This window comes from Nomascus leucogenys, chromosome 4 (genome assembly GCF_006542625.1).
Source record: "Nomascus leucogenys isolate Asia chromosome 4, Asia_NLE_v1, whole genome shotgun sequence".
Lineage (NCBI taxonomy): Eukaryota > Metazoa > Chordata > Mammalia > Primates > Hylobatidae > Nomascus > Nomascus leucogenys.
Window position 1 is genome coordinate 142,401,136 of NC_044384.1, and position 22,318 is coordinate 142,423,453.

Genomic DNA, 22,318 nt, shown 5'->3' on the forward strand with positions numbered 1-22,318 from the left:
CGGCTTGTTGAATAAATGTATAAACATACATCTAGATCTCTAGCTCCCACACAAGCCAGGAGTAAGCAACTGATCTTCACACATAGGAAGGACAAAAATTTTGCTCGGAAAATCTTCTGTAGGCTACAAGTTGTACCTTCATAACAGAAAGAATCAGGGAAATAGGAGTCAAAAATTTCTTCACACGTTACGATGTAGACAATCTAGAAATAAATATATTTGTGCTCTTTTGAAGAGTGGTGAAACTCTAAAGAGGAAGAATACTACTTTTCAGAGAATTATGATTCAGAGATGCCTTGAAAAAGTAAGAGTTTTCATCTATTTCATACAGGCAATTTTTTTTCTTGATGCCTGGCAGTTCTACTGTTTATCAAAAATTGATGTATTTTTCTGGACTCCAAAAGCCATTCCTGCCCCATGGCCCAATCAACGTAAAGTGATTTGTTTCACAAAAAATTACTAAAAACTTAGGTATGTGTATATCTCATTAAAATACGCACACAGTTGACTACGTTGCACTGTTTTCTCACTGAATATACAGTTAAACATAATGCATACCATCATTGTACGTTATTTTTTAGAAATTAAAACAAAAAATATCCTGGTAAGTGAATGATGTTTTTAATCTATTGTACCTGATTTCAAACAAACTCTTTTTATAAAAGATACAAATGGCAAAAAGAAAATAAAAAAGAAAAATATCTCACTAAAATAACTATCCATCATTTAAATGAGCAACTAAAAAAAATTAAAAACACATTTGTTATAATAAGACAGATACTCCTATACATTGCCAGTAGCTCTTTAAAATATTCATAGACTTTGATTTAGCAGTCCTATCATCTAGAAGACAAAAATAATCACAGTAGCACGTAAAAAATCTTAATTAGTTTTTTGAATTCTTAAAAGGGTCATGTCATTATGGTAGGATTACAAATGATTTTTAATATTTCAACGTTTTCAAGATTTTCTAAAATAAGCATGTACTACTTTTATAGTTTTATAAGTTATTTTTAATTACCTGGTTTCAAGCTTGAATTCTGAAAGCTTAGCTCTGAGTTCTTCCTTACTCATTCTATTAATACAGCCATTTGTAATAGCAATCTCTTTGTATACTGGGTCACTGAAGTCACTCGCACTGGAGGTAACGAACTTGGATCCTTTTGTCTCCTGGCCATCAAATCTACACTGCTGAGTTTCCTACAAAAAAAAAAAAAAAAAAAAAAAAAGTATGTAGTTTATAATTAGTACAAACATCACAGATTTAAAGATTCAAACTTTCAAACTTCTGAAGCCTCTTCATGCTACATCTGCAATGAAAAGTGTTCACTGTAGCTCCTAAACGGAGGAAAGGATAAGAAGAAGGAAGATGTGTCTCCAATACAATCTACCCCTCTCTATTATGAGTCATGAGGTTCCTCAAAGGAAACAAAGCTAAGTAAAAAGAGGACTGGTGTTGGGAGTCAACACCACCTCAATAGAGAGCCCCAGCTGACTATTTACTACAAACAGCAGCATGACTTTGGATAGTTACGTATTAGCCTCTGATCTTCAATTTCCTTATCTATAAAATGGTAATTTCGTAATGGTAAATTGTGTTTGGGTAGAATTATTACAAAGATTAAATGAGATCATGTGTATCAGGCCCCTCACCCACAGTAGCTATTAATAAATGGTAACTATTAATATCACAGGCTATACAACAAGCCCTTCACAAACAATATGCTAATATTTACAAATGAACCCATTTTAAATGAACTTTTACATTATGCATGTATAACTTCTGATAATTTTTTAACCTGATTTCATTTCACAAAGTTAACAAAAATTGCCCAACATAAAAACAAAATGGACTGCAAATCTAATTCACAGCTTCCTCGTACTCAAAGCAAAGAAGGAAATGTATTTAATTTCAAGACTTACATTTTCCAAAAGTTATACTTATGTCCACTAACCAGAAGAACTACAGAATTATAAATCTTTTCATAAATAAAAATCTGTTAAGAAAAAACATGACTCAATTCTATTTTCTCCACAAGCAGTCTCAAATTACTAATATGTTAAGTTCCACAGATTTATTTTTAAGTTATTTTCCACGTGCAATATCCCAAATATTAGCTATGTTCCAGAATTTTGAAAAATATTTAGTACTTACTATTAATCCCTATTAAAGCTTGTTACCTCAGTTACAATTTACCACACTGTCCTCATGTAAACTGTAATTATAGATCAAGGAAGGATAATCACAGAGAGGCCACAGTCCCTGACTTAGAACTGATTCTGATGGTTCAGGAACTATTTCTTACTCTAAGCTCTCAATTTAATGCAACACACATTGACTGGAAATGTAATGCTAGCTAAGGTGCCAGAGTAAGAGTGACTCACCCATTTCCTTTGAGGAAGAGGTCATCATCAATTCCAATGTGTGAACTGTCCATAAATTAAAGAATAGCCACATTGAGGTTCCTTGTTAACAATGTTAAAAAAAAAAGTATTGCTAGTTGACCAATAATTCACTTTCAAAAATATATTAAATTTACAATAGATATTGCTCTGCTTGACCAGAATTTTATAAAAAATTATCTTTTGACTTTAAATTTACATTGAATTTTAAACTTCATCTTTAGTCAGGTTAAAATTTAGGTCAACATTAAGTAACAGTTTGTCTACCAAAACAGATGTCTCAGTTAATTTAAGTAGATTTTCTCTTTGGATAAATCCTCTTTCTGATTCACTTGTTAATTCTCATCCAAAACTGTAGCTACAAAAATTATTCACAAGTAACACTTAGGCCTCTTCTATAGATGCTATAAATTATGACTTCTATAAGAAAAATTTGCTTCCCTTCCTAGGTCCAACTCTAATTCTCTTCCTTCAGTGAAGTTCTAGAGACAGCCGAGGTCCAATCCTCAGAAAGCAGTGTCTCCTCCCAAATTTCACATCTACACTAATGGTTCACAAAGAATGATGCTCAAATCAATCCGCCAAGGAGCAGAAAGAAAATACTAAGATCCCTACTTGTATTGTTAATCTGCAGAAACACAAAATTAGTTTACGAAATACATACTTACATTTGCATCAGCATCCGTACCAGTATCTACATCTAACTATCGCGTCACATATAAAAATGACCATATAATGAGAAAAACGATAGATTCCACAATATGGAGAGAAACATTCACCATCACAGAACTGCAACATTTTGCAATATTCATGTCTTCAATTAAGTGGATGTATGGTTTATATTATCTCAAACAAGAGAAGCTTTTCCATTATGGGATGTGGCCATGAAAATCTTCTATACCAAATAGAGGTTTACTATCTTGTGTCAAACTACTTTAAAATTGTTGTTGAGGCCTGGCGCGGTGGCTCACGCCTGTAATCCCAGCACTCTGGGAGGCCAAGGCTGGCGGATCACGAGGCCAGGAGATCGAGACCACGGTGAAACCCCATCTCTACTAAAAATACAAAAAATTAGCCGGGTAGGCGGGCGGGCGGGGGTAGTCCCAGCTACTCAGGAGGCTGAGGCAGGAGAATGGCGTGAATCCAGGGGGCGGAGCTTGCAGTGAGCCGAGACTGAGCCGCTACATTCCAGCCTGGGCGACAGAGCGAGACTCGTCTCAAAAAAAAAAAAAAACAAAAAACAACTGTTGTTGAAGTTAAAGTTACAAATTTTCTTTTACAGAAAGACAGGTATTCTATAACTGCTGTCCTCTTCTTATTGGGAAGGGTACTGGAGCGTGGTTTTTAGCATTTTTTTGAAGGAACACAATCTGTTGTTGCAAGATAAAAGAAAATACATTTTAACAGTAAGCTAGAAAGTAACTGCTTGTCAAATGAAACTTTTTCTGTATAGAGAACATTTTGAAAACATGATCTGGAAATGCTGCTATTACTCTGTTGCCAAAAATCTAGGTACTACCTATTAAAAAAAGAAAAGGAAAACCTCTGCATCTGCACAATGAAAAAAAACTAAGAATTTTTCTGGATTGATGTTCTTCTAAAAGGAGAGTTCTGATGAAATTTGAACCTATTTATTAAAAATATAAATATGCAATAGCTTCTATTAGTTTACAAAGACAACTGGCATTAGAGATAATGGAAATTTACCACCTGAATTCAACAAAAAACTTTGCTCCAGATTGAAAAAAACTGTATCACGGCCAGGCGCAGTGGCTCATTGCCTGTAATCCCAGCACTTCGGGAGGCCGAAGTAGGCAGATCACCTGAAGTCAGGAGTTCAAGACCTGCCTGGCCAACATGGTGAAACCCCATCGCTACTAAAAATACAAAAACTAGCGAAGCATGGTGGTGGGTTCCTGTAATCCCAGCTACTAGGGAGGCTGAGGCAGGAGAATCACTTGAATCCGGGAGGCGGAGGTTGCAGTGAGCTGAGACCATGCCATTGCCCTCCAGCCTGGGCAACAAGAACGAAACTCCGTCTCCAAAAAAAATAATAATAAATTGTATCATTACTATTATTTTTTGAGACAGGGTCTCACTCTGTCACCCAGGTTGGAGTGCACTGGCACAATCACAGCTCACTGCAGCCTCCACCCAAGGGCTCAGGTGATCCTCCCCACTCAGCCTCCCTAGTAGCTGGGGCTATGGCCGAGCGCAACTACGCCCAGCTCTTCGTTAAAAAAGTATCATTATTAAGAGCATGCAACAGTAAGTTTTCAACAATTACTACCGTCACTAAAGCCAATTTGGAACAGAGACCTAGGCCTTAAGTACCTGTAAAAGTGTCAAGACTTTCAAATATAAAGAAGCATATTTAAACACACTTCTTTTACTAAAAATAAAGTTCGAAATTTATTTTAAAAACCACTTACACGATGAGATTGACACAATGTATCTCACGCTGAAGAGGGAGGCAGGTGGAAGACTGGTTCTTTTTAAGAGAGGGGATGTGCAAGTACTCTTTGAAAGTAACTTTAGAAGGAGAAAGATAACTGCAAAGATCCAAAGGAAGTGCATACAGGGCAAGAAACATACAGAGACCCTTAACAAGAAAGACCTTCTTTCCAATGTAAAAGAACACAAGGAAGCGAGGGGCACTGGGAACAAAAGGGAAAAACTGTGTGAGATGCAATTAGCAACCGAGGCAGGCACCAGACCCCGCAGAGCAGCAAATCGAAGTTACTAAGGAGGGGAATAAGCCAAATTCATGTTATTAAAAAGCTCATTCTGGCTGCCAGATGGAAATTGATTGTGGACAGAAGGAGCAAGAGTTAGGAGGCCTCTTGCAAATACCCACTTTATGAAGTGCTCAACATGTTTATGATTAGGAAAAGATCAATTTTAGTATTCAATCACTTACAATCCGCAGCGCTAGTCAAGAATTACATTCGTTAAATGAGTTTTAAGACTGTTCTACAACTTTGCCACTGTAACTAGGTTCAACCAATCAGATGTCAAAATTATTCATTCAATCGTATACTACGTTTATATGAGACACCAGTAAATCAGCAAAAGCAGCTAAGACGAAGCTCCACTTAACAGGTACAGAGACAGGAATGCTGGTGGGTGCTTTTTAAACTATTTCTTTTTTTTAAAAAAGGTATGAAGTGACATACCTAGGGTATATGGTGAGATTTTAAAAATATAAAGCCTTGCAAATTACCCATAACGGCTAGATTGAGTGACAACAGCAACCGTGAACACAGAATTAAACTTAGACCAGAACTCCCTGTTAGAACCTATTAACCCACTGTTGACAGAACTGGTCTTGACGATTTCCTCCCTCCCAGAGAGTGATTCGGCCCTGAGGGGGCTCCAAGACACCCACCCCAGGGTAAAGCTAGGGAGCTGGACACCGAGGAGGAGGCTGGGGTCCAAGTGCACGCAGCTGCACCTTCTGCGGGACACCTGAGAAGAAAGGGGTGCCGAGGGCGCTTTGGGGACGGGGCAGCGGGTGCCGACAGCCAGGCGCGGGCCGACTCCTCACCTCCGGACTGGGACGCGGCGGCTCCTCCCCGCCCTCCGGCCGCGGCGACTCCAGCAGCGCGGGAGCCACGGCCTCGCCGGCAGGCTCTTTACTCTGTGGATCCTCCATGCCGGCTGTCACTCCAGAGGAGAGCTGCTACAGCCGAACACTTGCTCAGTCTCACTGTGCCGAACCCGAAAGCCTCGGCTTTCTCCGTTGAAAAATTACCGGGCTCGCGTTCCCGCGGCGGCGGCCACACAAACTCGAGCGGCCACCTCCCACTTCCGGGAGCGTGTGGCGTCCACACGCCGCGCAGGCGCAGTGAGCCGCCGTGCGCGGAAGGCCAGCGCCGCACTCCACAGGGGGACGCAGGAAGAACAAGAGGGAGGTGCCTCGGTGAGGAGACGGGGCGTGGCCGGTCGTGGGCGGAGCTAGCGCGGGTAGAAGTTGCGCAAGGATCTAGTCCAGTCACTAGAGGGTAGCACCGGAACACATGTTCCCGTCAGCGTTTCCTGAGAGGGAAAAAAGTAGGGTGAGTGGGGAGATATCATAGAGAAAGATAACGTTTTCAACCATAAAAAATAATAAAACAATTCACATTTCCCATAAGGAGTTTCCTAAAACTTCCACTTCTGGGCAAGAAAAGAAAATGGGTCGAGACTTAGTGTTCCACTATAAACAATTAGAAAACGGAACAAAATATAGGAGACAGCTCTTCAGACATTGGACGACAGACAGCTGTGGACTGTTTTACCTGAGGGAAGGGAAAGAAAAGGAGCCGTGTATCACCTTGCCCTTTTGCCCAGAGACCATTTCCAGTCTGTGGTGCAGTGAAGGGAAATCATTTGGAAACCTAGGATCTCCTGGGTTGAGAAGACAGGGATTGGAGTTGAGGAAATTGGGGTAGGCCAAGTTGGTTGGAATTTGTGGGGCAGAATTCTGGAGAGGAGGGAATTACATGGAAAAAGAGCTTCAGAAATCTGCTTAGAAGTACCTTGAATCTTTCACTGAATAAAAAAAGTGAAACTCACAAGGCCAGGAAAGAACAATTATTGGGGAGCAGTACACCAAACAATTATGAGAGCTCACACAGAACTGGAAATCATTTGAGCTCCCAGCAACCAGAGTGAAGAGGTTATTGAATACCATGGAACATGCACTAGAAACCTCAGAAGTGAAACTGCCATTGCAAAATTATCATTGAGACAGTGAAAGAGATGGGACCTAAACAACTCCATCTTGCTTTTAACCTCCAAGCTATCCTTATTCATTCCTGGGCGTAGGCCAAACTAACATTGGGAAGAACTTAGTGTATAGCTTATAGTTTAAAACAAAGGTGATAGCCATTTCTCAAAATAAACCCTCTTCTTGAGACTAGACTGCTTTTGTAGGACTGGCAAATTAGCTGAAAGATTAGAAATTATGATTTAGGAGTCATGCAGCTGAAGGCTACAAGATTCTAACCCTCTCCAAATTTCTCCTGGGGATAATATCACTATTGTAAAACCTAAGATCAGTGCTTGAGATATTTTGCAGGCCCTGCACTTGATGGATCAGCTGGCACCTCCCAGACTGATAAACTGGCTCACCTGATCTTGGATAAACTGGCTCTTCTGATTTTGTGTCCCCCACCCAGGAATTGACTCAGTACAAGAGGACAGCATCAACTCCCTATGATTTCATCTCCTGCCCAACCAATTACCACTCCCATCTCGCTGGCTTCTCACCCACCAAATTATCCTTAAAAACTCTGATTCCCCAAATGCTCAGGGAGACTGATTTGAATAATAAAAGTCAGGTCTCCTGCACTGCCAGCTCTGCATGAATTGCTCTTTATTGCAATTCCCCTGTCTTGATAAATCGACTCTGTCTAGGCAGTAGGCAAGATGAACCTCTCGGGCGGTTACAAAAGTGTCATGCCTTAGTGAGATACAATAGCCATAGACTGCTGTAGACATAAACTACTGTAGACACTTCAAAAGCCTTAAAACAAGCCCCGAAAGGATCAAACTGCTTTGTAAGTAACCTAATTACCTGTAAGAACAAATTTTAATACTCTCTGAAAGACTACAGTAAAATCCAGGATTCAACAACATTAAATTCAAAATGTGAGACATCCAGTCAAAAATTGAGAGACACGCAGCACTTGGGGACGCTGAGGCGGGAGGATTGCTTGAGCCCAGTAGTTCGAGACTGCAGTGACCTATGATTGCACCACCACAACCCAGCCTGGGTGACAGGGTGAGACTGTGTCTCAAAAGAGAGAGAGAGACCAAGAGGTAAGAAAATATCTCATGAAGTTAATAGAAACAAACCCCAAAATGATAAAAATGATGGATTTTAAACACCTCTTATGAATATGCTCAAAGATTTAAAGGAAGACATGATAAGAGAGAAACTGGAAAGATTTTTGAAAAGAAACAAATCAAATTTCTGGATGGAGATGAAAAATATTTGAAATAAAAATTTCTTTTGTTGGGATTGCTAGCACATTAAGCAATGCAGAAAAAAAAGATTAATGAATTCAAAGATACAGCAACAGAAACAATACAAAATGACACACACACAGAGAAAAAAAAATGAGTACAGCTTCAATAACCACTTAAAGAGGCTTAATACTTCAGGACCACTTAAAGAGGATTAATACTATTGATCTAAAAGGTAGAAGCTGAGGCAAAATTAATATAACTAGAGACTTTATTTGGTCCAAACTTGAGGATTGCAACCCAGGAGCATAGAATTGAAGTTGCCCTGAATCCATCTACTCAGAAGATATGCCAATTTGGAAGTTAAGTGAACACTTAGTAACCTTTCATAATTGTCTTAAGTCTTGCCCATTCTAGATTATTTGCTTTGTTAAATAGGCAATTGAGATAGGGCATAATTCCAATAACAATAATCTTTGATGAGGATAAGTAGTTCTTTCTAACCGTACATACCTCCATCTCAGCTTCTATCTCAAGAAACAACTCTGTTGACTTTATTTCTTTGATTTCTAGAACTACTGCAGCAACATCAAGAAATTAGACCTGCCATAAAGAAAAAGAGCGAGAAGAAGAAAATCTAATAAATACTGAGGCTTTTGTCCATGAAGCCTATGATGAGTAGCTGTGCTGGGGAAACTCCAAGAAGTTTCTCTGAGGAAATTGGATTGTGAGACACAGTTAAAGAACGTCTCTTCTGAAAAATCCTAGCTAGGTGAAAATAGTCAAAGTAAGTAAAAGAATAGTAAAAACAAATCCAAGCTAGATGAAAATAGCTACATGAAAATTACTATCGTGCGGTAACTTTTTTTGTCTTTAGACTCTGGTTTGAGCAATTAAAGGTTGAACAAGGTGAAACATGCATGAAATAACCTAAAAGGAAGAAGCTGAGGCAAAATTAATATAAGTAGAGTTTATCTGGGCCAAGCTTGAGGATTGCAATTGTAGATTCAAGTTGCCTTCGGTATACTCAGATTAGTAGCAGCTACGAGTGAATTTTTAAAGGAAAGAAGAGGCAGTTCCAGGGTTGTTTATCAAGACTTTCTTGTAAGGCCAGGCGTGGTGGCTCACACCTGTAATCGCAGCACTTTGCGAGGCTGAGGTGGGAGGATCACTTACGGTCAGGACCAACCTGGCCACATGGTGAAACCTCATCTCTACGGAAGGAAGGGAGGGATGGAGTGACGGCAAGACAGGCAATCAACAACAGAAATAAGTAAAATGCTTATAGTATGGAGAAAAGTAAAACAGGAAAAGGGGATTGATGGGTGCCCAGGTATGGAGGGGGTTACAATTTTAAATAGAATCGTTAGGGAAGACCTCTCTAATGATGTGCCATTTGTGTAAAGACTTGAAGAGGCAAGGGAGTCAACAGAATACATGGGAGAAGAGAAGTTTAGGCAGAGCAAACAAGTGAAAAGATCCTGAGCTGGGAGCGTACCCAACACGTTTAAGAAATATCACTGTGTTCAGTACTTTCCTATGACTGTGTGACATCAGTATGCAGGAGACCTAAATGTTCTTATTTTATTTATTTATTTATTTTTTGAGACAGAGTCTTGCTCTGGAGTGCAGCAGTGCAATCTCGGCTCACTGCAACCTCAGCCTCCTGGGTTCAAGCGATTCTCATGCCTCACCCTCCCAAGTAGCTGGGATTACAGGCACCTGCCACCATACCCGGGTAATTTTTGTATTTTTAGTAGAGGTGGGATTTCACCATGTTGGCCAAGCAAAACTCTCAAACTCCTGATCTCAGGTGATCTACCTGTCTTGGCCTCCCAAAGTGCTGGGATTATAGGCATGAGCTACCTCGCCTGGCTGATGTTTTTAAATGTTGTCTCTGCTGTAACTTGCCACATAACACCAAAGGAGAAATCCCAATGATTTTAGCACCTCCTGTTTAAAAAAAAATATGTGCCATAGTTGGACAGTTAGAGAGAAAGTCCCTGAGTATTTCAGCAATGCCACAGCCTAAAAGAGAAGTTCAAGAATTGGTTATTCTCTATTCACCCCAGTGGAAAAATGTACCTACCTTTCCTCTAGCTTCAGTGTCCTGGGATTAGTCAGCTGTCAGTGAAGATCCATGTATTGTTAGACAGCGGGGTTAGTAAATTACTCTAGGCTGCACTAAATATGTGACTTTCACAAAGCAAAATGCCTTTTGTTTCTAAGCCGTCTCCCATTACTGCCTGATGCCACGTGTTAGATAATTCCATATGTTTAGGTCTGTATTTCAGCATCCTGCTCCGTTCTCTTGGTCTCTGGTATCTGTTCTTATACCCTTCCCACACTGCTTTCTATTACTCAGCTCTGCAATATGTCTTCGTATCTTATAAAACAAGTTCCTCGTCTTTATTCTTCTTTTTCAATACTGACTTAGCTATTTGTGGATATTTAATCTTTCATGTATACTTTAGGACAAATTTTTTGCTCTTCAAAAAATCCAATCCAATCCAATCCAAAAAAATTCATTAAGATTGAACTCACTTGACGGATTTGAGGAGAAATGACATGTTAACTTACCCTCTTGTAATATAGAACTGCTAGTTCAGATTGTCTTTTATGATGATCTTTAACATTTCACAAATTTCTCCATAGATATCTTGTACATTCATAAACAAGAATTGCTAGATACATTATGGGTTTTTTGCCATTATGAATGGTAAATTATTTTATACCATTACATAAAATATTGTTGGTTTTTAAGTTAAATAAACAAAAACAAAGAAATAAAAGCCAACCAGATTAGAAACAAACAAAGAGCCAGGCGTGGTGGCTCACACCTGTAATCCCAGCGCTTTGGGAGGCTGAGGAGGGTGGATCAACTGAGGTTAGGAATTCGACACCAGCCTGGCCAACATGGTGAAATTCTATCTCTATTAAAAATACAAAAATTAGCCAGGCTCGGTGGCGCACACCTGGAGTCCAAGCTAGTTGGGAGGCTAAGGCAGGAGAATCGCTTGAACCTGGGAGGCGGTTGTTTTAGTGATCCTACATAGTGCCAGTGCACTCCAGCCTGGGTGACAGAGAGAGACTCCAACTCAAAAATTAATAAATAAATAAATTCATTAAATAAACATAATACAGTGGCCCTATCACCCAGCAATTCCACTCCTAGGTATTCACTCAAGAACAGTGAAAGTGAATGTCCAGGTGGAGGCTTGGACGTGGGTATTTCCAGCAGAATTATTCATAATAACTGAAAAATGAAATTAACTCAAATCTCCATCAACAGGCGAATGGATAACCAGAACGCGATGTATCCCTGTAATGGCATAATACTCCTCAATATATAATAATAAGCCTTTTTTTTTTCCAGAAACAGAACCTCACTCTGTCACGCAGGCTGGAGTGCAATGGCAGGATCATGGCTGCCTTGACCTCTGGGACTCAGGTGATCCTCCCACTTCAGCCACCCAAGTAGCTGGGACTATAGGTACATGCCACCATGTCCAGCTAATTTTTGTATTTTTTGTAGAGACAGAGTTTCACCATGTTGCCCAAGGTGGTCTTGCACTCCTGAGCTCAAATGATACACCTGGCCCAGCCTCCCAAAGTGCTAGGATTACAGGTGTGAGCCACCGTGCCTGGCCAATGATAAACTATGGATACATACAATAGTATGGATGAATTTGGAAAAATCTTGAGGGAAAGAAGCCAGATGCAAAAGAAGACATACTCTAATTCCACTTATATGAAGTTCAAGAATAGGCCAAACTAACCTATGATAATAGAAATTCACAATAGTGACTGCTTCAGCTTGGGGTTAGGGGTTGAGGATTAACTTGAATGGTATACAAGGGAAGTTTCCAGGTCCTGGAAATATTCTGCGTCTTAATTGGCATAGTGATTACGTGATGGATATATTTATCAAAACACATTGAATTATGTATGTAAGATCTACACATTTCACTCTATGTAAGCTTGCCTTTGATGAAAAAGAGATTAAAATTTTAAAGACAAAAAATTGGTTTTTAATTTCTTTCTTTTTCTTTTTCTTTTCTTTTCTTTTTTTTTTTTTTGAGATGGAGTCTTGCTCTGTTGCCCAGGCTGGAGCGCAGTGGCACAATCTTGGCTCACTGCAACCTCCACCTCCCAAGTTCAAGCGATTCTCCCACCTCAGCCACCCAAGTAACTGGGATTACAGATGTGCACCACCATGCCCAGCTAATTTTTGTATTTTCAGTAGAGAAAGGGTTTCACCATGTTGGCCAGGCTGGTCTCAAACTCCTGTTGGTTTTTAATCTCTAAACATTCTTTTTTTATTAATCTCCAGAACATCCTGGATAATTTCTAAACTTTCTTGTAAATTTTAATAGTTTTATTATTCTGTTGCTTTTTTTCTAAAATTATCAAATTCTGCAAATAATCAGTTTTAGCCCTGCCCTTCCTTATATCCCTTATATCTTTTTCTTTTCTTATTGCATTGGCCAGGAGACATTGTAATATATTAATAGTAATGGTGCTGTGCTGATTTCATGGGAAACATACATAAAGCTTTTCTATTTAGTTTAATGGTTTCTGCAAGTTACAAAGTCTTTTCCTTCAGTCATTTAAAAACATTATTTTCTTCCTGTATCCTATGTTTATTTGAAAAGTGTAATGTCGATATGATTCTTGTTCTTCTGTGGATAATCTGTTCTTTCTCTCTGGAGTCTGCAAATTTTCTTTTTGTCATTGATGTTCTTAAATTTCATTGTAATAGATCTAGGTGAGGATTCTCCTTTTTTTGTATAATAAAAAACATAATTTTTTGTATTTTTGGTAGAGACGGGGTTTCACCGTGTTGGCTAAGCTGGTCTTGAACTCCTGACCTCAGGCGATCCACCTGCCTTGTCATCCCAAAGTGCTGGGATTACAGGCATGAACCACCCTGCCAGCCACCTCATTTTAATTTAATCACCTCTTTAAAGACCTAATCTCCTGCCAACTGAAGAAGGACAAGATTCGTAAGTATAGAAAGGAGAGCTTTATTTCTCATAAAGGGTTAGGATTATGCATCCTTGCAGGCTGCCATTCTGATAGGCTGGGAAGTGTAGCCTCAAGCCAGAAGCCAGAAATAGGCAATTTGAGGGAAGGAAGCATAAGACAGGAATGTATGCTGAGCGTAGTGGCCAAATATACGTATTTAATAAGATGTAGGAGGAATCATTAATGTTTATGAAAGGAGAAACATGCATGTGTACTTGAGCTTCATATCTCTTCATGGGTCACATGTACACAAATGGCAGCATTAGCATAATCTGAGTCTGGAGTTTTCAGCCTTCTGACAACATAAGGTGAAGCAGAGGACATGAAAATCCTCCGCGCATCCTCTGTAGGCTGGCCAGAGCATCTCCATCATCAACGGTCTCTGATATGGAAGGTATGCATTGTGAAAGTGGCGAGCTGTCATGTCGAAACTGTAAAGAGGGAAGGGAAGTCTCGTCATGGCCTCAGACAATTGGCTAATAGTGATAACAGAGTAAGTCATCTGCTCTTGTCTTCCACAGCTGATTCCTGCTTACTTCTTAGGAAAGATTCTGGTTAAAGGTTAATAAGGAAGGGGCAGACTGAGGCATGTCTGACCTCCTGTCCCGAGATGGACCGGAACTCTGTTTTAAGGTTTCTCTGGGGTCTTCTTGGCTGGAACGGGATCCGTTCAGAAGGTTGGGGGATTTAGGATTTTTTTTTTTTTTCGAGACAGAGCCTCACTTTGTCACCCAGGCTGAAGTGCAGTGGCATAGTCTTGGCTCACAGCAACCTTCACCTCTCGGGTTCAAGCAATTCTCCTGCCTCTGCCTCCTGAGTAGCTGGGATTACAGGTGTGTGCCACCATGCTCAGCTAATTTTTTTTTTTTTTTTGTATTTTTAGTAGAGGTGGGTTTCGCCATGTTGCCCAGGCTGGTCTCAAATGCCTGATCTCAGGTGATCCACCTGCCTTGGCCTCCCAAAGTGCTAAGATTACAGGTGTGAGCTGCCACACATGGCCTTAGGGGATTTAGGATTTTATTTTCATTTGTCACTCCAAATATGGTTACATTCTGAGGTACTGGGGGTTAGGTCTTCAGCAGATAAATTTAGGGGGATACAACTCACCCCATAACATTTGGCATTTACATTCGATTTCAGAGCTATCATTTCACATTTGAGTTAGTTTATTTCTCATGTTTTGGCTTATTCTCTTGCTGGCTTACGTTCAACGGCCTCTTATCATAACTTATCATAGCTTCTGTAGTCCACTATCATAAATCCTTGTCAACATCCTAAACCTTTTTCCCTGCTAAAACCTGCCATGATCATAAATCTATTTTCCTTCTTCATGCTTTCTCTGAGTTCTGATAGAGGCCTTAGAGATCATACAACGGCCAGATCAGTGATGTGAAGAATTAATGACCACCTGCCCCATCTGGGTGCTAACCCTCCTTGGCAGCCGTCACATTTCTCTCCTTGACTTGTCTTCCCTCTCTCCACAACTTCTGCAGCAAACCTTCCCTGCTGTCACCTCCAACCTCCCGTCTCCTTTCCCATGTACTCTCACCAGACAACCTTGCCTCCTGCTTCACAAAGAAAACAGTTTCAGCTTTTCACCACCAAATCTACCTGCTCACATCTGGTCGTGTCTTTAATAGGTTGATTTTTGCTCATCATACATTTTTTACATTAATTTTAATGTACTAAGAGATTGATGCCTGTAATCCTAGCACTTTGGGAGGCCGAGGTGGGAGGATCGCTAGACGCCAGGGGTTTGAGACCAGCCCGGCCAAGATGGCAAAATTCCTTCTCTACTAAAAATACAAAAATTAGCTGGCATGGTGGTGCATGCCTGTAATCCCAGCTACTTGGGAGACCGAGGCACAAGAATCGCTTGAACCTGTGAGGCAGATGTTGCAGTGAGCTGAGATCGCGCCACTGCACTCCAGCCTGGGCGACAGAGCAAGATGCTGTCTCAAAACAAAAAAAAATTACACTAAAGAGTTTATCTTAATTACTGATTTTGGGGGGGATGCGTCCTTAAATTTTCTGCCTGAAATGAGTGCCTCCCTTGCCTCACCTGAGTCCTAGCCCCGCCCCTTTCAGCCACTCCTCCCTCCCACCTTCATTTTCTGGGTTGATACCACCACATGCTCCCTCAATTCCCCTCCTCTCCTACCTTCCCAGGAATCTTGAATTTTGTATTATTCACTCTCTCTTCTGTATTTTCAACGTTTTCCTCATCAGTAGACCTTTCCCTTTGGCATGTAAATAAGCTTGACTCAAAATTTTCCAACTTAAAAAGCCCTCCAGCCAAACAAAACTCCTCCTGCAACCTCAGAATTCCTATGGCTGCTGCACTGTCTTTTCTCCTGCCCTCTTTGGTGCTAAACTTCTTGAAAGAATTGTCTCTTTTTTCACACATCTACCCACCATTCAATCTACCCTAATTCCTCTTCCACCACCATGGTCCACTGACGTCTACTTCTCCCCTGAGGTCACCAGTTATCCCCATGTGGTTAAGCCCAGTAGCGTCTTATCAAAGCTCATCTGACTTGACCTTTCAACAGCATCCAGCGTTGCTGACTATTCTTTTTTGTCTGTTTGTTTTGTTTTGTTTTGTTTTTTAAGATGAGTCTTGCTCTGTTCCCCAGGCTGGAGTGCAGTGGCGCGATCTCAGCTCACTGCAAGCTCTGCCTCCCCAGTTCACGCCATTCTCCTGTCTCAGCCTCCCAAGTAGCTAGGACTAGAGGCGCCCACCACCACGCCTGGCTAATTTTTTGTATTTTTTAGTAGAGATGGGGTTTCACCACGTTAGCCAGGATGGTCTCGATCTCCTGACCTTGTGATCCACCTGCCGCAGCCTCCCAAAGTGCTTGGATTACAGGCGTGAGCCCCCGTGCCCAGCTGACTATTATTTACTGCAACACTCTTTTCCTTTAGTCTCCATGACAGCACACTCGCCTGCTTCCTTCCTTTTCTTCTGGCCATTTCTTCTGAATCTCCCTGATCAGTTCCCCCTCTTATATCCAATCATTTAATTCCAGAATTCCTTCAGGACTTGGATCTTACCGGCCCTGTTCATAATTTTATATTCTTTTCAAAGAATTGATTCTTGCTCTAGCTATTCTATCCATTCATCTACCTTTATTTACCATCCAGTAGCCAATGACTCCAAAATCTGTTTCTACCCATGATCTTAACTGAGAGCACCAGAGCCACATAACTACTTGCCTAGTCACAAACACCACAAGCTTGATATATCCAAAGTGAAATCATCATCTTCCTCCCCAAACCTGCCACTTCTCTAGTGTTTCTGTTTTTCTTTTTTCTTTTCTTTTTCTTTTTTGTTTGTTTGTTTGTTTGAGGCAGGATGTCCCTCTGTCGCCCAGGCTGGAGTGCAGTAGCACAATTATTGCTCAAGTGATCCTCCTACCTCAGCCTCCCGACTAGCTGGGACTACAAACGCTCACCACCACACCTGGCTAATTGTTGTATTTTGTAGCACAGGCAGGGTTTTGCCATGTTGTCCAGGCTGGTCTCCAACTCCTGGACTCAAGCAATCCTCCCACTTCGACCTCCCAAGGTATAGGGATTACCGGCGTGAACCACCATGCCCACAGCGGTGTTTCTTTTCTCAGTAAACAGCTCTACAATCCACACAGTTGATTGGGCCAAAAATATGGGCATCATTTTTGACTTTTTTTCATCTTTACCTTCCTTAATGCCTTCAGGATGATCTGGGTTATATTTCTCTCTCCTGATTTAGCACAAACTACCTTTTTCCTCTTTCCATTCTTCTTTTAGTACCTCCACACACCATGCCGGTTCCTGCTTCAGAACTTTTGTTAGCTAATTTCGTTCATTGTTCAGGTCAGAGATTCAATTTCCCTTCCTCCAGGATTTCCCCCCCAAACTCCCAGAGTTTATTACATCTCACCCTTTGTGGAATCTGTCTCCTTTCTTGGCGTGTTTTCTTTTTTTTAGGATAAAGATTTGAAAGAAAGAAAAAAAGACCAGTGGCAATGGTTCACACCTGTAATCGCAGCACTTTGGGAGGCTGAGGCGAGAGGATAACTTGAAGCGAAGAGTTTGAGACCAGCCCAGACATCACAGTGAGACCCCATCTCTACAAAAAATAAAGAGGAAAAAAATACAACTAAAATTTGACTGGGAATAAAATAGGCCTTAAATATATTTGGCTTCAGTGTGGTAGAAGTTAACATATTTCTCTCTGAGGTTAATAGAAAGATGTCAAGGACTTAGGGCTTTTCTGTCTTGTAGCTTTATCATTCCTAGTATGCTGTCCCCATTCCCATGTTCCAGACACCTCCCCATTCCACACACCGTTCAGCCAATGGAAAGACAGAAACAGTAAAAGGGAGGCTATGTATTTCTCTATAAGGTCACATCCTGAAGTCATGCATATTAATTCTGCTTATATCTTGCCCTTTGGTACTTAGTTATAGGACCACACATTAGTTGCAAAATTAGACTGGTGAAAATGTTGTCTTGTTTCTGTGGACAATTACCTATGAACAATTGAAAGTCTATCACTACTGAAGAAGGGAAGATTAAATATTAGGACAACTAACAGTCTCTGCCACAATTCCGGTGACCCCACATATCCACACACACCATTTTTCCTACACATAAAACACACTTGCCCTTTCCCTAATGGAGGCAACCCCCAAGTCTCATTCTAAGCATTACACGATTGTTTAAAAACATTTGTGTGACCTGGTACAAATCATGCCCTATCTAATCTTGATCACAAAAACAAACAGGATCCTCTGCTCTAATCACAGCACCAGAATGTGTAGCTTTGCTGACAAGCACAACCCGCTGATGGGAAGGTATGCACACATCCAGACCCTTTCATTAAGAATATCATCCACCAAGTCCTGGCGTGGTGGCTCACGCTTGTAATCCTAGCATTTTGGGAGGCCAAGGTGGGCAGATCACCTGAGGTCAGGAGTTCAAGACCAGTCTGGCCAGCATGGTGAAACTCCGTTTCTACTAAAAATACAAAAATTAGCCGGTGTGGTGGTGCATGCCTATAATCCCAGCTACCTGAGAGACTGAGGCAGGGGAATCACTTGAACCTAGGAGATGGAGGTTGCAGTGAGCCAAGATCCCGCCACTGTACTCCAGCCTGGGCGACAGAGTGAGACTCTGTCTTAAAAAAAAAAAAAAAAAGAATATCATTCACCAGAAAAAAAAAGAAAAGAAACAGAAAGAAAACCAAAAACCAAAAACAAACAAACAAAAAGAAAAAACAACAGAAAAAAGAAAAGGAAAAAACAAAAATAAAAACTTAAAAAACTATCATCCATTCCATCAAAGTTCATTTTGCACATTTTTATGTGTCTTTGTTTAAATAAACACGCTTAAGCCTGTACGTTAAAAATTTCAGATTTGTTTTGAAGTTGAGTGGAAGAAACTCAATTTTTTTTGGCATAAAAAAGAAAATGGACTTTCTAGTATGAAGAATTCCAGATTTTTTTTACCATTTGAAATATAAGTGATTAATTTGAGACTTACCATAATTCAACTGACTCAGACCGAGAAATAAGAAAGTTAAAGCAGGCTGGCGCGGTGGCTCATGCCTGTAATCCCAGCACTTTGAGAAGGCAAGGTGGGTGGATCACCCGAGGTCCAGAATTTGAGACAAGCCTGGCCAACATAGTGAAACCCTGTCTGTACTAAAAACACAAAAATTAGCCAGGTGTGGTGAGACGGCCCTGTATATGGGAGGCTGAGGAAGGAGAATTGCTGAAACCCAGGATACGGAGGTTGCAGTGAGCTGAGATTGTACCACCGCACTCCAGCCTGGGCGGCCTGGGCGACCTGGGCGACCTGAGCGACACAGCGAGACTCTGTCTCAAAAAAAAAAAAAAAAAAACAAGCAAACATTAGAAGTAGACTAATTTTAAAATACGTGCAATTTCTATTTGTATGTTTGTTCAGCTTCCTAACGTCTTCTGTTGTCCCAGAAACTCATAAAGTTATTTTGGAAAAAATTATACAATTTTTCTGATTGCAAAAGTCATGCATGTTCAATCGAGAAAATTAAGAAAATGAGGGATGTCTTCCATCAAGCTTTTAATAGCAGCAGAACCAGATATCGGGCTGTAAAGGAAGTTAGTTTCTTGAAATGCCACCAGAGGGTACTCAAACAAAACATTGCTCTATCTGGAGTGCCAAGAAACAGGCTTGTATGCTGTTGAAGGAGCTCACCAGCTTTCAGTTTTAGTTTAGTCTGACCACTGATAAGGAGGAATTAAAAATTCCTAGTCAGTATAACATGTATTTGAATAAGTGTCCAATTTTTGAAAAGGTTCAGCTAATTACCTTTGGAACCTAATTACACATTCCTGTAGATAGCAAACATTTATCAAATACATATGAGTATTCTGATGGGTGCTATGGATAAAATTAGAATAAAACTTGATCCTGACATTTCAGGATTCATATTTTCTCTGGGGGAAGAGGCATATGTAAACAAATGGATTACAATCCATTGTGTTGTGCACCACACTAAAAATCTTTTGAAGGACAGGATTAATTCTGCTAAAGGCAGATGAGTCAAAAGAATGCTTCCCACAGAAACTGGACCTTACAGAAATAGGTGTTTTTGGACTTCCAGGTTAATGTGGTGGATTGAACATGTGCATTTAATTTTTCTCTCTCTCGAGCCCCATAAAAATAGGAGTTGTTTTGTTGTAAGACCTAAACCCACGAGGACTAGAAGAATAGGAGAGGAGACAACAGCTATGACATTTTAGAAGCTGCAAAAGCAGTGGATCAGTGCGAAGTGTTTTAACAAACTTGTTTCTCAGAACAATATGAGGAAACAAAATCCCAAGCTGCCAGTGGGAAACCTGAGAACCAACCACACTTACACCGCAGAATCTTCAAATGTGGTTAACAACAATTTACTGTATATTTCAAAATATCTAACAGTGAAATTGAAATGTTCCTAACACAAAGAAATGACAGATCCTTCAGGTGATGGGTATCCCAGTTATCCTGACTGGATCATTACACATTGTATCCTTGTAACAAAATATCACATATACCCCATAAATGTGTACAACTCTTATATGTCCATAATAAAACAGGAGATGTAACACAGAACAGAGGCAGAGAGAGTCCCCAAGATGACGGAGAAAGATCGCAGCATGACAGCTGTGCTCCAGGGGACACTGGTCAGGATCGGAGCGGTGCAATTCAAGAGACAGGCACGTTGAATGCTGTTACCACCAAGATGTTGAATGCTATTGCATACTCTATTTAACAGGTCAACAGAAAGTCCAGTGAGTCTGGTCAGATTTTGATGTGTGATTACTTTTGTCTTTTTTTTTTTTTTTTGAGACGGAGTCTTCCTGCCACTCAGCTGGAGTGCAGTGGCACAATCTCGGCTCACTGCAACCTCCATCTCCCAGCTTCAAGCGATCCTTGTGCCTCAGCCTCCTGTGTAGCTGGGATTACACGTGTGCATACCCATACTTGGCTAATTTTTGTATTTTCAGTAGAGATGGGGTTTCACCATGTTGGCCAGGCTGGTCTCGAAATCCTGGCCTCCAGTGATCTGCCTACCTTGGCCTCCCAAAGTTTTGGGATTACAGGCGCAAGCCACTGCACCCAGCTGCATACTTTGCCTTGATCAAAACTTGAGGAAGTTCCACCTTCCCCTCCAAGTCCTGCTATATCAGTTGAAGATACTTATTCACCCCGCAGAAGTATTGTGCTTTGAACTATGCAAGAGCTGGAGATAAAAGGTGGTAAGCTAAGAAAGAGAAAACACCCTGTAACTCACTGTGTCTAACCATATTTCTTTTTTTTTTTTTTTTTTTTTTGAGACGGAGTCTCACTCTGTCGCCCAGGCTGGAGTACAGTGACACGATCTTGGCTCACTGCAACCTCTAACTCCCGGGTTCAAGCGATTCTCCTGACTCAGCCTGCTGAGTAGCTGGGATTACAGGTGCATGCCACCACACCCAGCTAATTTTTGTATTTTTAGTAGAGATGGGGTTTCACCATGTTGGCCAGGCTGGTCTCGATCTCCTGACATCGTGATCCGCCTGCCTCGGACTCCCAAAGTGCTGGCATTACAGGCGTGAGCCACCGTGTCGGGCCTATATTTCTTCTTGATGTTTGGTAATCCACGCCATAGTTCTGTCTGATGCCTTTACACGCCTACATTTCCTAGGACACACAGCTTTGCCCACCAATTTCCAAAGGTTTCCCATTAGTAATCAAGCAAGGTGGAGCCAGGCTGTGACTTAGAGACTGTTTAGATTACCTGGGAGACTTCATCAAATAGAGATGATTCTGTTCCTCCTCACACAGCTAAGTTTGTGTTTGCATCTTAATTTTCAAAACTAAACAATATGACAGCTAGGTGCATATCCCTACATGAAAAATAGATTTTGAAAAGCCAATAAAAAAGAGACACAGTGGGGGCTCCTAATGCACTAAGTTCTATTTCTCAGTGGGGATGATAGATGCAAAAAGCATTTTATTAATAGTAGTATGTTACTTATATGTTGTTAAAAGTTCTTTTGTGTATATAGTACATTTTACCATTTATAAACGCACAGAACAGAAAAACATTATTTGCAAAAAATTATAAGCCTCTACTTTGCTCTAAATAATATAATTCTAAACTTGCATGTTTTATTAAACTATGGCAAAATATAATAATGAAGAGGAAGTTTCCCGGCAGAGGAGGCAGGGGTATACTTCAGGAAATTTGCAGAAAGGGGAGGAGACTTGAAGGTACCTGTCATGGAACTCGTGGGACCAATTATCAAAGATGCAACGGAAGGCAATAGCCTCTTCCCAGAAAACATTCTTAGTGCGAGAGCAAGCAAGATTAATGGCATGTCTTGGCAAATTTCTGAAATAAAATGATAAAAGATTATAGCATTATCCAGGTGTAAAAATA

General features: G+C 40.7%; 1 protein-coding gene across 3 annotated transcripts in view; it reads right to left on the reverse strand.

Moving 5' to 3' along the window:
• ERI1 (exoribonuclease 1) overlaps positions 1–6,318 on the reverse strand; it is a 97,783-nt gene extending 91,465 nt beyond the window's left edge. For 2 of the 3 annotated variants that reach the window (XM_030812404.1, XM_030812403.1), the window contains exons 1-2: positions 5,951–6,318; positions 1,022–1,200 (exon numbers count right to left, since the gene is read on the reverse strand). In XM_030812404.1, the coding sequence (XP_030668264.1) occupies positions 1,022–1,200; positions 5,951–6,058 (287 nt within the window). In that variant the 5' untranslated portion in view covers positions 6,059–6,318. Of the gene's footprint in view, positions 1–1,021; positions 1,201–2,385; positions 2,467–5,950 lie in introns of those variants that run through there. The other variant, XM_030812405.1, reaches the window with a different exon arrangement.
• Positions 6,319–22,318: the final 16,000 nt, after the last annotated feature.